Below are 14,920 nucleotides of genomic sequence, written 5' to 3'. Positions count from 1 at the left end.
ACACAGAGGCACACAGATATTTCATTACGCGCCGCACCCTGCGCAGACACACGCCGCCGCGCCTCCCCGAAAGAAAGCGTGCCACGGCCTTTTTCTTTTTTTTTTTCTTCTTTTTTTTGTTTTTAAAAGAACTGCCTCAAAGCGGCTTCGCCCGACAAAACACACGAAACAAAGAAAAGTGACACGCAGTACGACACGCCACACCGAATTAGAAATCAGAAAAAGTCAGACGGCACATGCAGTGCATGCTGTGCGAGACAAGCTCATGCGAGTTTGAGTAATGGATCAGGAAGAGCACAACCACACAATAAAAATACAACTGCCACTAAAATTGGAGATAAAACACTATTAACACTAGAGGAGGTGTACTAAATATCTAACTCCCCTACCGAAGGTACATTTGGTCAATAAAGTTCAATTTAAGCAATATTTAACTTGCTCATTAAAAAAATTAAGCGAGGGTACTCTGATTAGTGCAATCCTGATTTGAGAAATTAGTACTTCATGCAATTCAACCATTCAAAAAAGGGGGTAAGAGAGCACCCATTAGCCTAAATCACCACACTGGGGGTGTAATCTGTGACCCTCCTTGGTCCGCGAACAAACTGTAGAAGGTGAACAAAAATAAACAAGACGGAAAAAAGGAATTTTCAAATGCAGGAGGCGCCGATTCTGCTAAGAGTTCGAATACAAGGGGAAAACCCCGAACATTTTCCCGGGTTCTACAATCGATCTTAAGTTTTGATTATTGCAGGCCCACACGATTCCAACCTGCAGAAAGTGAGGGGCTGAAGACGAAGCACGGCGACAGACGCTAGAGCAACTCAGAGCGCCAGCGTTCTGCTCCCCACCTGTAGGGGGCGCCAGTCTAAAACCTCCAGGCAGCAGAACCAGATGATGCTCCCCCTGCTGCCAAAGGTAGGATCAGAGCACAGTGCAAACAGCACAGACACTGAACAACCCCTCCAAGACAAACCACCATTAGACTGCCCCCCTCTCCCCTCGCCTCAATCCAGCCGAGAGTACCCCCCCCACCGACCCCACTGCTCTCCCTAACCTTGTGTGTCCTCACGCTCATTCCACCCAGTCTCTCTCTTTCACCTACCTCCCTCACTCCCTCTCTCTTTTCCCAGTGACATATCCTTCTTCCCTCAACCTTTCCCTTTGCGTTGAAAAAGTCAGCAGAGAGAGAGAGAGAGAGAGAGAGATGACAGAGGGAGGATGAAGAGATAGAGACAGATGACACCTCTCTGTCGAAGATCATTATGTACTCAGACACTCCTGATTATAGAAAAGAGGGGGAGGTGGAGAAAAAGAGTATAAAATGATGCTTTTATAAAATTTTTATTTTTTTATTTTAAAAAGGAGAAGTGATATCTGTGACCTTGCCTGCTCTTAGCAGGGCTGCCCCCTTCAACACCAAGGCAGCCAATGGGAAAGGGCCTCGGGTTCAGCATGATCTTCCGTTTAGAAGTCCTTAAGCGCACACACTCAGAGAATCATCTTCCTCATCATAGCCAAGCCCCTCAGACTCCTCTTCCAACTGCACTTCTAATTTTACTACTCCCTCTCCAGTCATTTTTTTGAATATTAAAATTAGTTACAAAATTATTCAGAATCTCGACTAATGCAAAAGAAAAAAACAACAAATGGAGCTGAAGAGAACTGACTGAGAAGTATAGTAAAAATGTTCAGTGTCAAGCAGCATCCAGAAGTAAAAAAATACACTAAACAAACGTGTAATCAAATCATACCTGAACGATGACACTTGCATACAAGTGCATTATACTGATTGCCTTCATGGTTTCAGTTCACCTACAAGTCTGTGAGAGCAGTTTCTGACCAGCTCAAAATCGCTAACGTGTTTCAACCGCACATGTTCACTTGTTGTAAAGCGCTTTGAATGCGGGAAAAGTACTATATGAATAAGCTGCATTATTTCCATCGACAATTCTAGCAGGGTGAACCAGACGGAAATGAACAAAACCGTGCAATCGCATAACGTGATCGAATACACAAAATGCAGCGGAATGGAAAAAGATTTTTTTTTTTTTTTTGGTAACCAAACAGGAATTGTTCGGCGGTGTGGAAGCCTCGTTTGCATGCAGAAGCAGAACAGCGCACGACCACAAGCATACGCAATTTCAGCGCCGGCTTCTGGTGGGCAAGGTTTCGGCGACCTTTCGCAGGAGTACACCTCACGCCGGTTTCGCACTTGGTTGGACTGCAATAGCGCTTAAACGAATGTGCCAGCAGACAGGGGAGGTAGGTTCTGCTAAGAACTTCACACCCCCAGGGCGGTTGACGAACCTCGACGCCAACAATCGGTCTACTCCTGAGCATGTCGCAGGACGCACTTGGTCCCGTGCAGTAGCCCTCGGTAACAACGAAACGTGCCACGCGAGACACGACAGGGGGGTCTCTTGCACACCGGCCAAAGTCGCAAAGCAGCCCTGAACGACAAACGAGAACAGGCGGGAGGCGTAAAAGGAGGACAACGCACTCAAGTTCAAGTGGGGCTAATGGGACGGAGCTCAGGTCCCACCGTGAGAGGTTCCCTTTTTGTGATGCACCTCAGTTGCCAGACTGACAGGAGCTTCCTGAAATTGTAACATTTATTCACAGAAGTAACAGGTAAGCACAGCGCAGAGTGGGCAGCTGTGCTGGAGGGAGATGGGGGGGAGACAGAGCGAGGAAAGGACTGAGGAGAGAACAAAACACACGGACAAAATGAGAAAATAAAGATGCGGTCCTAGACACAGACACAGAGAAACTGTATTACAAGTGTTTGCCACAGCACAGCAAGACAGCCACACCAAATGTTAAACCATTTTGAAGGAACTGAAATTCACTTGGATGCCTGGATCTGAAAAAAACCAAATACATTTTGTAATGAATGAGCTTGGAAATTACAGGGCTTCAACTAATATCCTGTGTAATTTCAATTCAGAGTCCTTTCGTTAATAACACAAAGCTAATCACAATTGAGCTTTGGCTGTATGGTTCATATTCTGCAGGCATTACTCAGACAGACACACGGTCATATAAGCACATCCATGCATAATGCAAGCAAAAAAAAAGCTTTCAATTTGGGTGGTCGTATTAACCGCAGCTGCTCAATACCAACTATGGTCTACGGATTAGGAAATCAAGAACAGGGAAATTCCGTTCATTTCTTCATCCAGTCATCCATCCTGACTCGTCAGGTACGTGGGAGGCACGCGTTTCTCCAAAACCGCCTTCTCATTGCAGCACTTGGGCTGCCTCCTGAATCCTCCTCTCGGCTCTGCTCGGTGCTCGTCTCGTCACCCTGGATGAGCTGAGATGATTCATTCGACCCCCCTGGGCTCGACAGCGTGGTTAATGAAGCAGATCGCCGGATTTCAGAGCTTCGCTAATGTTTTCCATACCAGGTGCAACGGGCCCAGACGCCCAGGTGGCGGTTGTAGCCCCTGCCGCAGTCATGGAAACGGTCCGTAGCTGTGTGCACACTGCCTCCATCCATCAGTCTAGTAATTAATTAATATGAAAATATTGGGGGTGGCACGCCTCCCTGTCTCCCCCCCCCCCCACCCCCCAAACATGCGCGTGTGGTACAGGGTCTTGCTCTGCCTGAATCGGGTCACATTACTCTACCAGGGGTGATTTGCTAGGAAGCACAGCGCGGCAGAGACAGCCAGAGGGAAACACTCCCTGTCAATCACCAGGCCCAACAGCCAATCACCAGGCCCGACAGCCAATCACCAGGCCCGACAGTCAGTCTCAGTTACTGCTCTTCTGACTGACGGCCCCAAACTGGACTTCCAGCATTTGTAATTCGGATTGGTCACAAAATTGAGTATTTAAGGCAATGCAATCAAATCACTTGAATTAAATCTTGCAGTAGCAAAAGACTTCTTATCTTGTCCCTGACAACCAAAATACAGACAGGCCATTAGCTTTGTTAGATATTTAAAGTTCTCTCCGTACCGATGTACTAGATGTTCAGGGGTTTGTGCTTCAACAGGCCCTATTAGTACAAGTGGCATCAGAAAGCGTGGTGCAAGATTTAACCAGACTGATCCTCTCTCACACAGGCATGCATGCGCATGCACACACGCACTCTCTCACACACACAGACACACACACACAACACACACACACACACACACACTCTCTCTCTCTCTCATACACATACACACACACACACACACACACACACACACACTCTCTCTCTCTCTCTCTCTCTCATACACACACACACACACATGCGCGTGCGCGCACACACACACACACATCTATGTATAAACTCCGATTAGTCTTGTGGGCGGTATGCAGACAGAACGCAGACATGTCATATATGCTGATTTGCCCTCCAGCCCTAATTGACAATGGTTTGTGTAAACTGCAGCTGCATTCACAGCCCTGAAGTGTAGATTCGCTGCCTTTAATTTGAGGTTTTCAAACTGTTTTTTATTTTTTGTTTTTTGTTTTTTTTGTTCCTCAGGGGAAGAAAACAATGTGCTATGTTTGCTTGGCTCATCACAATACCTCCAACACAGAACGCATCTGTGGTTTGCATTTGCATGGTGACGCACAGCCAGCACAAGCCACGAGAAGCTCAGCTGCTTGTTCGTATGTCCAGACACGTTATGCGACATGCATTTCCCTCAAAGACCATTTCCCTAAATGAGTAACTCTAGCAGCCTGGATGGCCAAGCTAGATGTATTTCAAGGGGGATAAAAACAATGTGTCCTAGGACAAATGTTCCTGATCAGCACACAGAAATGACATTTTTGCTTAAGACACCGGTTCCACAAAGCAACGGGACACAATTAAACCGGGTGAGATGTGTGGTTACAAAAAGCAGCAACCGGAGGAACGTGAAAGTCGGTGTGCACGTTCTCTCACACTGCAGGTAACCATGTCCCCCGGGCTGGGCAAAATCAGGGCGTGGGCACATTCTCACCTTGCTTCCTGCAAAGGCAGAGCTGACATTGCTTAATCTCGAACGACGCACGCACCAAACTATAAGAATTACAACACCGTCCGTCTGGCCTGCAGAGGCTCTGTTCTCAGTACTCGGGTCAACCACAAAAAAAAAAGGGCAAAACACGGAAGAACTGCGAAAAATTCAGAACAGACTCAAGCTCGTTTTGCATTTTTGATCAGTGCTGTACGAGTTCCCCTATTTGATGAAAAACTGTGTTACCAAAAGTCTAACAAGTTTACACTGTCTTCCAGTTTGTACAGGTTTTAAGGTATTTTGCAATGCCACAATGATGTGGAAGGTTGTTTTTTTTTTGGGCCACACTTATGAAGAGCCACCACAGCACATTACATAAACTTAGTACAGAAGTGTTCTACTCCTGTGTGTGTGTGTGTGCGAGCGTGTGTGTCCATGCATAACTGTAACTCTGAAATCAGCTCAACTCTGGATAAGAATGCTGTACAAAAACATTTACATTTTTACATTGTTTGACAAAAAGGTTGAACATGCCTGAATGCGTTTTCACTGAAGCGAGCGTTTAATGACTTACTTAGGGAAATGGTTTTAAGGGAAATGTATGTCGTATAACGTGTAAGCTTACCTTCCTGGAATAAGGAAAGAGAGAGCAACGGCACCAAATGGACCAAAAGGCACTCGATCACTTTATAAAGCGGACGGAATTGATAAACAGAATAATAAAGAACTTGTACTATTACGGGCAGTGTTTTAAAACAAGTTAATGCATTTAGCGGGTCGGCCTGCTACGACGTAAAGCTGGCGATCAGCCTGCAGCAAAGCTACGCGGGGGACGCTGGAAACCGATGTACAATTTGATAAAGTAGTGCCGGGGGGAGACGGGAGGCTGCAATGAATGCAATAACCACAGTGTCCGTATTTGTGGTACGGTAGTGACGGGATGCATTGCACACGTGCACTAATGGACTCGGACACAATGTTTGAAACGGAGGCGAAACATGTTAAATTATTCCGCGGTTCTCTCCTGCCCATTGAAAACCAAAGTCCGCAGTAAGCGCCACCCTCACTTTATGCGAATCATTTTCCTATGTCAAGGTTCAACGGATCAAATGCTATTTCCAATTTTCTACGACAAAGCACGCAAAAGACTAAATAAAACCCAATCAGGCACCTAGGCACGAAGTTGTTCGGCTATATACTTCAGAATATTTAATTGGGTGATTAAAAAAGTGATTTCATCTCCGCTATTGAGCTCGGTTGAAGTTTGATTAAATACCCGTTAACATGGTTTCTGGTTCACGTAAGGGCGACGAGACTGGCGGACGGACAGACGCGAGGAGGGGGTGGGGGGCAGAGACAGGTTGCAAGCCCAAAAAGCTTACCTGTGGTTCAGTGGCAGACGCTAACTTGGGGCAGAATCGGTGGCTCGTTCGGTGTCCGTGCTGCAACAAAATACGCTCCCTTTCCGAAGACTGCAGTCTCTGAAGGGGCTCAGATAAACTACCTTCTTATCCTTTTCACCTTCTACCCTCTACTACACCGCTCTTCTTTTTTCCTTTTCTCCCTCCCTCGCAATAAATCATCTCGGGACGCCCAGCACTTACCCGGGTGTGGTCGGAGTGGGCGGGGCTTACAAGAGTTCGCCACTGCCTACTTTGTCCATTTTCAGACTAGTAATTTTGAGGCTGAGACTGGTCGGCCAATGACAGAAGAAGTATGTAAATTGAAAATAGCTGAGGTAAGTGGAGCAGCATAGGTGAGGCGGCGATCAACTTCATGAAAGGAGGTATGAGGTTTCATTACCTTATAAGTCGCACTTAAGGCCAGTAACGTCATATGGGTCCTAGGCAATATGAGATAACGTAAAGATCGTACAGATGGTGGGAACAGTCGCCATTGATTTATCTGTGCAGAGGCAGCAATAAGTCTAGGGTGCGTAAAAACTAAGATGATGGCTCAGAGAGAGAGAGAGAGAGAGAGAGGAGAGAGGAAGAGAGAGAGAGCGAGAGAGAGAGAGAGAGAGTTGTGGGATAAGTAGAGAGGGTGTCAGTGTGCATTGGAATGCGAGACTGTGTCTGTACCTGTCCACGCTGTGATTTTCCACTGGTGGAAGGCAACGGGGGTGCTGGTTAGGGAGACGGGGGGCAAAGAACAGGCATGCAGGAGACGACGAAAAACTAGCTGAACACCTGGGCTTCGTACCCTGCGCTAGCCTGCAGAGATTAAGGAGAGCACGGCAGAAGGTTCTGGAAAAAAATATACCACAGGGAAAGGCGATGAAACCGAGGGAGAGGAAAGGAGTTTCGGAGATCTGAAATAATCAAATCCCTCTGACTTCTCTTTCTCAGTCATCCTGTTCTCTCAGGGGGCCGACACCGTCCATAGGACACCTAATGGGTGCTTTAAACCCAAAACAGATGTGTCCTCTAATGCCCAACAGCACATACTCTCAATACCTGACAGGCCAATGTGCATTCTGTACAGCCATATGCCATAAATATTCTGAAACTTCTGAAAACCGATTGCGTAATTACAGTTTCAATGTCGAAAAAAAACATATGTTGAAAAATACATATTCGCCACTGCGGTTACTCAATACGTTTTATTCTTCATGTTCTTTGACAAAAAAAAAAAAAAAACAAACAAAAAAAAGTTTGATGTTAGTTTGATGTGTCAGTATCAGAGTAAGGTCACTTACTCACTGTCTGAGCAGTGCCAGATGCTGAGAGAGGCGATCGGAGGTTCTTTGGACTAAACTCTGCTCAGGGGCTCAGTCACATACTGACCCAGAAAAAAAAGACCATTCAAGAACGCGTACAAAAGAATGTCGTCACAAAAGGTGAACATTCAACACCTTTTTTATTCTTCGGCTGAGGCACAGGGTGTGCCCATAATCGCAGAACATGAAATCAGTATCCCGTCTAAAAAGAGTGTACCAAAGGGGAGAAAAGCAGGGTGTATTTTTAAAACATTTGTGCCTGCATTGGCAAGTATACTTGCACTGTACGCATCAGAACTAGCCGTCACAGCAAATCCTGGTTTGTGCCGCTTAACACAAGGAAGTGCATTTTAAACACTCAACAACTCTCTCTATTACACACACACACACAGAAGGACACACACGCGCAAATACGCGCGCGCACACACACACACACACACACACACACACAAACCACATGTAACTGAAGGTATATACAGATCAATATATACATGCACAATACTCTTATTTTTTATTTTTTTGCAAAGTATTGCATGACAACTGTTACTAAAGTATTCTTCTATGTGACAACCAAACACAAACTTACTATTAACAGAGCAGGAAAGATATGAACAGGTTGAGGGGGGGAAATTGAATTCTCCAAGTGTTCAACAGTGGCTTCCCTTGTCTTTTCTTCCTTATATGGTAGTGTAAGTGAAAAAGAGTGAAAGAGAGGAAGAAAGAGGTGGAGTCAATTGTTGTAGCGGAAGGAGTGTAGGTTTTCATCTCCAACCTCTCTGTCTGTACTCCATCCTCCTCCCCCTCCCACCTCCCCAACTCCAATCTAAAAGATGAGTAGTTAAAGTGAACGGGGGGGGAGGGTGGAAAAGGTAGCAGGTTTACCTGTTGCAACAAGACTAGATTGTGTCAAGGGATAGAGAGAGAGAGGGAGAAAGCAGGATGCTTCTGTCAAAATAAATCATCCCACAGGTCCTGCACTAATATTCAGAAGCCTTTCTGTACAAACATTGTACAATTATTAAGATTAATGCTTGAAGTCTTGAGGGAAAAAAACAAAACATTTTCTGTATGTAGAATAATCCCTGTAGATTTCTAGTAACACCAGTTGGCAGAAAATAAAAGTAGCATTTCATTTCAAAAGCAGATTTGTACATTCCCCCAATGCCATGCTCTTAAAACCAGATTCACAGTGAGTGAGTGCCCTGAATTATGACTTCAGAACACTGGCTTCCTGCAGGAACTGGGAAGCGGATTTCTTGTTCGTCGAGGGCGAGCAATTATGGTTATCGTAAAAGATGTTCCGATAGCAATCCCACTTGCGCAGTCAAGAATTTGGGCAAACATCAGAGAGCTTTCGTATCAAACCGGGGAAGCCACTTGAAAAACTGAAATTAGAGAGAGAAAGGAGAGAGAGAGAGGAAAGAAGGGGAGCAAGGCCACGAGGAGTGGCAGTTGGGGGGGATGGGGGGAAAGGGGGGATGGGGGGGGGTCACAGACGCAGCAGCACTGAACATCGAAGCGTGGGCATGTTTCAACGCCACTCGTCGATGAGATTGAGCGAAGGCGAGAGAGTGAGTCATGCTACCAGAGAGCGTGAAAGTAGAGAATGGGTACCCTCAGTCATCTGATATTCTCAAATTTCACAAGGTTTTATTATTATTATTATTATTATTATTTAACTCGTATTTATTTGCAAAGAGCCTGAAGTTTTGTTACGCTTTCCCCCCCCTGAAAGAGGATTTAATCTTCCTCTGCTTACCTGTCCCACATGCCGAGGGGCCTTGCTCTCATTCGCACCCTCTGCAGTGCACTCATCAGTGTGCACCACCACACCAAAGGGCCATTGCAGGGCAAATACTTCCTCTTCACTCCTCTCCTCTCATTCATAATGAGCACCAATTCATCATAATAAAAGAGCAGAAATACCCACCTTCATTTTCTTCGTTAAATTCACTTATGAAATTTATTAGACTTTAAAAAAAAAAAAAAAACATTCCAAACCTGCAACATTTTTTCAGTGTGACAGATTTCATAATCATAAAAGACAAAGAAACAAATTCACACTGAAGTGGCAGAAACACACACTCACATTGTTAACTGCCTATACAGCCTGGATTAAATCAACATTAGTACAGACACAGTTTGGGACGTTTGGTGGTCAAAACTGATTTGGCAAAACTGTATGAATAAAAAAAAAGAGGTCCTTTTATCTGCAACTTTTTTTTGTGTTTTTGATATGAAGACAAATTTTGATTTCATCCAGGCCTAAGAATAGCAATACCAAGAAAAATGTTGGTTTTGTATTAGGTTCGCACTACCCCACGGCCAAGATGGGAAATGGCTGCCCTCTTGTGGTTGAAGGGGGGAAAAACAGGGAAAAAAATACAGCCCAGCACATTACATTAGTGTGGAATGTGTAGGTGTCCAGAACACTACAGTGCAGTATTCCACAGCCGCCCAGTGTTACATACCACAATACAGTGGCTTCAACTGTTTTATCATTGTCAAAAAACAATGTTACCAGTGTATTATATATTTGTAACCTTTAATGTATCATTCAAAAAGACTGGAAAAAAAATCTCACATCCCTGGACAGCCACACTGAGACAGTTGAAGAAAAAAAACAGATTGTGTGAATGTGGAAGGGGTAAGAAAGGCTCAGTAGTCAGAATCAGCCAAAGACCAATGGGAATCAGAGGATTGAAAGGGGGCGGTGCCAGGCCAGGGTGCTTGGGATATGATTGGATGAGGTGGGACAGGTAGGAGAATGTCTCCGTTTCACTACCCAGTGAGCTTGCCCACAAAGGAGTCTATCTGGTCTTCATCTTTGATCCCCACAAACCGGTCAATGATGTGACCGTCCCGCATGGCGATCACGGTGGGGACGGCAGACACCTAGAGGCAGGGGAAGGGGAACAATCAACAGTGAACTTTCACTCAAATAACCGCAGACTTTTAATTTTACTCCGAATCCAAAATTACCACACCTATCGCCGGGCCTCCCTCATCGCTGTAATGTCCACAGTCAGGTTCGGGAGATGGGGGGTGGGGAAGAGCACAGACAAAGACGTGCTCTTCTCCGTGAGCAATGGGACACAGCCAGACCAGCTGACTGCAGCCACCAGTTAAGCATCACCTTGTGGGGTTGTCCCATCACTCACTCAGGTACTGGCACAGTCCAAATTCGCTGTCTGAGTGTAGGGTCCACCCACACACTGGTGCCTTAACAGGATGAGGCACCCAGCACAACCCCCCCCCCCCGCCATCATCATCATCATCATCATCATCATCATCATCAAACAGTTTTCTGAATAATCAGGAGCAATGAACCTTCACCCACACATTTAAAATGCATGTTTTAAGGCTCAAAGGTCTACAAACATGAATCCTCATGTAAACATTACTAAGAATGACAACTAAAAAAAATTATTTTCTTCTCACCTCATACTCGATGGCCAGATCGGTGTGCTCATCGATATCAACCTTTGCCATGGTAACACGACCCTGCTGCTTAGCAACCGCCTTCTCCAACCTTGGCCCCAGGATCTTACAAGGCCCACACCAGCTATGAAAAACAAACACAGAGTTGGTAATGTGAACCTTTCATATAAAACCATTCCTGACACTGTGTGGAAAAAAATACACATAAGTGTGGACTCTAGTACTGTAACGAGCCACTGCTGGATACATATCCATCTGTAATGGAAAAAACACTCAGTGCTGTCCTATTGAAAACACAGAACATGTACACTGCCAGCTGACCTCACAGGACAGCGAGGCACTGGCAGTAAAATGGCTGTCGCTGTAAATATCAGAGTGAAGTGCGTGGAGATTCAGTGCACTATATTACATGTGTGTCCTCTTTGGTGTCACTGGACCTTTGCGTTTCCTGGGCCCGGTCATGTTACAGTTCAATTTCTTTGAACATCAACGGTGTGATATAAATGTTCACAGGCACTCTGGAAGTACACTGTAGTCCATACACAGAACACAGTCTCCTGGAGTCTCTTTGTAGTGTTGATACTAGGGCAGCACAGAGTGTTTTTTTGTTTACAGTATAGATGGAAATGAATCTTTGTGCACCCTACGCTGATATGGACAGTGACAGCCATTTTACTGCCAGGGGCCCCGCTGTTCTCTAAGGTCAGTTGTCAGGGTAAATGTTCTGTGTTTGTTAATAGGGCAGCACTGAGTGTTTTCCCATTATAGATGGATATGTATCCAGCTGTGGCTCGTTACTGAAGTGTGGAATCTAGTACTAAAACAAGCCACTGCTGTGAACATCACATTACATTTATTTAGCAGATGCTTTTTTCCCAAAATCGACATACAAAAGTGCATATCATGGTCATTGGACAACTACAAAACACAGGTTCAATAAAGATACAATACTCATTTCGTACAGCTATTTATAGCCAAGAACACAGTTCAGTTCATGCAGTGAACATTATTTTGACCTAACTTATGCCAAGCCAAACTAGGGAGAAGAACGAGCAATAATATTAGGACAAATACAAATTACAAAAAGTGCTGGAATGGGGGAACATGTAACATAAGTGTCATGAAAGGGGGGGGTTTAAAGTGAAATGATTCACAGAGTGGTGGCAGTTAGTCCAGATATAGTCTGAAGAGGTGCGTCTTCAGACCAGGGAGGAATATTCATAACCATGCCCAGGAATGCAAGGTCCAGTGACACCAAAGAAGACACGCACGTAATATAGTCCACTGAATCTTCATGCATGACACTCTGACATGGACAGCTACAGCCATTTTACTGCCAGGTGCTCACTGTCCTGTAAGGTCAGTGGTCAGCGTTTATGTTCTGTGCTCTGAACAAAATTCTTGATTCATACGACTGCATGTTCTGGTTTGCAAACATGTTTTACTCCATCTCTCAGGGATCTGCAGAAGCATTTCAAAACTGTATTGCCGTCTAAAGTGTTAAAGTATTTCAAATAAGCCTTTGACCAAAGTCTATATTTGCTCACTTGTTTAGAAACAAATGTGTACGTCATAAAATGGTTGCTCTAAGTCTCCCAGTCTGTCTGTCCCCCTGTCCCTACAGTGTAGAGTAGACCATATAGGAGAGATCACACTGTCTGTGCTGCAGGCTTTGAAATGGAGAGAGCATACGTGACAAATTTACCCGTAGGAAGCTTGCATGCACATTGCCAACTAGTATTTTTCCTATGAAACGGTGGGTGTTGTGTGAATCCGAGTCTTACTTCGCGTGGAAGTCCACCAGCACGGGCAGGTCGCTGTTGATAACCCTCTCTGTGAAGTCGTCTCCGTCCTGCACATTAAAGGACACGCGGAGGGCGGGGCTGAGGGACAGGGAGCGGCACGGGGACAGCGAGGGAGACGGTGCCGGCCGGCATGGTTGGCTGGCAGGGCCGCAGGAAGAGATGAAGGCAGATGTGGAGACGGGGAAGCAGCGACGTCCTTTAACTGACGAAGCCCAAACCCTGCGTACTAACTGTCTGTAAGCCATCTGGAGATAACAGGAGAAGAGAGGAACATTACAAAAACACTCTCAGACAAATATCAAGCATGATATCGTGTAGTCCGTTTCAAATTGGTTTAACAAGACACCGCTAGTATTATTATATTATGAGTTATAATTTATTAGTCCAAAGTTGTACATCACACCAATGTACAGAAACATTCCACCACACAGAATGAAATTCAAGTGCTGCGCAGCTGTCTTGGTCACCAGCCCATTGCGAGCAATTAAGGTGGCCCGCCCGCTGTTACGTATAGGTAACTTGTTATTCGACTTTTCCGTCCTTCAGTACGTCGCACACAATCAAATTCTTGCCAATTACGTCAACCGGAAAACTTTTTTGTGTCAGTACCTGTTGTATCAAGACAAAAAAACATTTTCACAAGGCCACAATAAACACTAAAATCCTTACCGAGTTGTGCGCTGACAGCTAACGTGAATCTGTGGTGTTCCCCGGACCACTTTTTTCTGAACTACTTCCGCCTGTGCTTACTTAACGAAAGAACAACCATAGAGATATACCGCATCACATTTTATTTTGCTAAGATTGAGTGGCGCCGGTCTTCCTAGAAGCGAGGGAACTGCAGTTAATTTATCAGAAAGTATGGTTTTCTTGCTGTGATATGAAAACATCTGAATACTTCAATGTCAATGCACAAACAAAACACGCAAAAAAGGACAATCGTGCTGCGTGCATTTTTTTTGACGTTCACAAAAGTCAGCATATGCTCAAGGTGACGACACATATTCGTGGTCTCCGGGTGGTGACACTCCGGTCAGCCATTTTCCTTTAAGAATAAATGAATATGTTCGATTCTGGTTCGTGTATTATATTCTGTGGGCTCATCATACTTTTCCAATGTGTCTGATACCTTCCATTTATTTAACATGGTACGTTGGCCTGTTTCAGAATTTGCCCACTTATGCAGAAACACAACACATACAGCTGTAGATCCTGTGTTTTTACTGTTTCATAATTTCGCTCCATCACTAAATCCATAAGTATAGGAAGTACCGTGGCTCCTGAGCTGTGCATATTGTTTTGTGAGCTGCTCATATTGCTGTCACCCTGCAGCAGTATGTGATTTGTGACCCGTCCAGAGATAGGCTCCACCCACCTGTGACACTGACCAGGAGTGAATGGTTTAGCAAACTGATGGATGGATGGACCTACTGCTGCACATACCTCAATCATTTCATTTAGACATCTTGTGAATGGTGGATATTTTACATATGGGATTATGTACATTTTAGTTCCTTACCCATTACTCCATCTATCAGTCTATACTGAAGGACAGTATTGAATCTGTATATACTTTTATACATCATGGACTACAGCATTTAAATTACATCACATTAATTTGGCAGGCGCTTTTATCAAGAGTGACTTACGATACAGGAAAACAGAAATGCATTCACCGGATTAATATGAACAATAGTGCCGCATCTGGCCAGCAAGTACAATTTCTAAATACATTCAGACTGCATCCATTAGAGTAACCATAAAAATCATCTGAAACCATGGAAAATACTGTTCCCCAAATCAGTGCACAAGTAGGTCTCTTGGGCAGGGATTGGAGGGCAGCATTAGCTTAGCGCTATGAGCAATCGCATCTGGTCACGAGGTCACTGCCAGCGTCTTGTGTGTGTTAGGTGGTTATTTGGCCAGCTTAGAGAGCTTGATCTGAAGCGGCAACTGTATGGCAGTGGAATCAGAGAAAATGTGCTCTTAAATAATGGAGCTTTTTGGAT

The 14,920-nt window shown here is 44.9% G+C and overlaps 2 protein-coding genes across 3 annotated transcripts in view; both read right to left on the bottom strand.

Annotated features, from left to right (window-relative positions):
* LOC135248973 (myosin-9-like) overlaps positions 1–6,549 on the bottom strand; it is a 32,237-nt gene extending 25,688 nt beyond the window's left edge. For both annotated transcript variants that reach the window (XM_064324110.1, XM_064324111.1), the window contains exon 1: positions 6,329–6,549. The gene's annotated coding sequence lies outside the window, so the exon portion shown is untranslated. The remainder of the gene's footprint in view (positions 1–6,328) is intronic.
* A 3,644-nt stretch (positions 6,550–10,193) lies between these two features.
* On the bottom strand, positions 10,194–13,740 carry LOC135248972 (thioredoxin, mitochondrial-like). Its single transcript, XM_064324109.1, has 4 exons — positions 13,581–13,740; positions 12,891–13,156; positions 11,107–11,230; positions 10,194–10,560 (listed from the first exon to the last, which is right to left on the bottom strand). Exons 2-4 carry the CDS (start codon positions 13,154–13,156, stop codon positions 10,447–10,449), a joined length of 504 nt encoding a protein of 167 aa, XP_064180179.1. The 5' UTR covers positions 13,581–13,740; the 3' UTR covers positions 10,194–10,446.
* Positions 13,741–14,920: the final 1,180 nt, after the last annotated feature.

The sequence above is a fragment of the Anguilla rostrata genome, chromosome 2 (genome assembly GCF_018555375.3).
Source record: "Anguilla rostrata isolate EN2019 chromosome 2, ASM1855537v3, whole genome shotgun sequence".
Lineage (NCBI taxonomy): Eukaryota > Metazoa > Chordata > Actinopteri > Anguilliformes > Anguillidae > Anguilla > Anguilla rostrata.
This window is presented reverse-complemented; position numbering and strand designations above follow the sequence as displayed.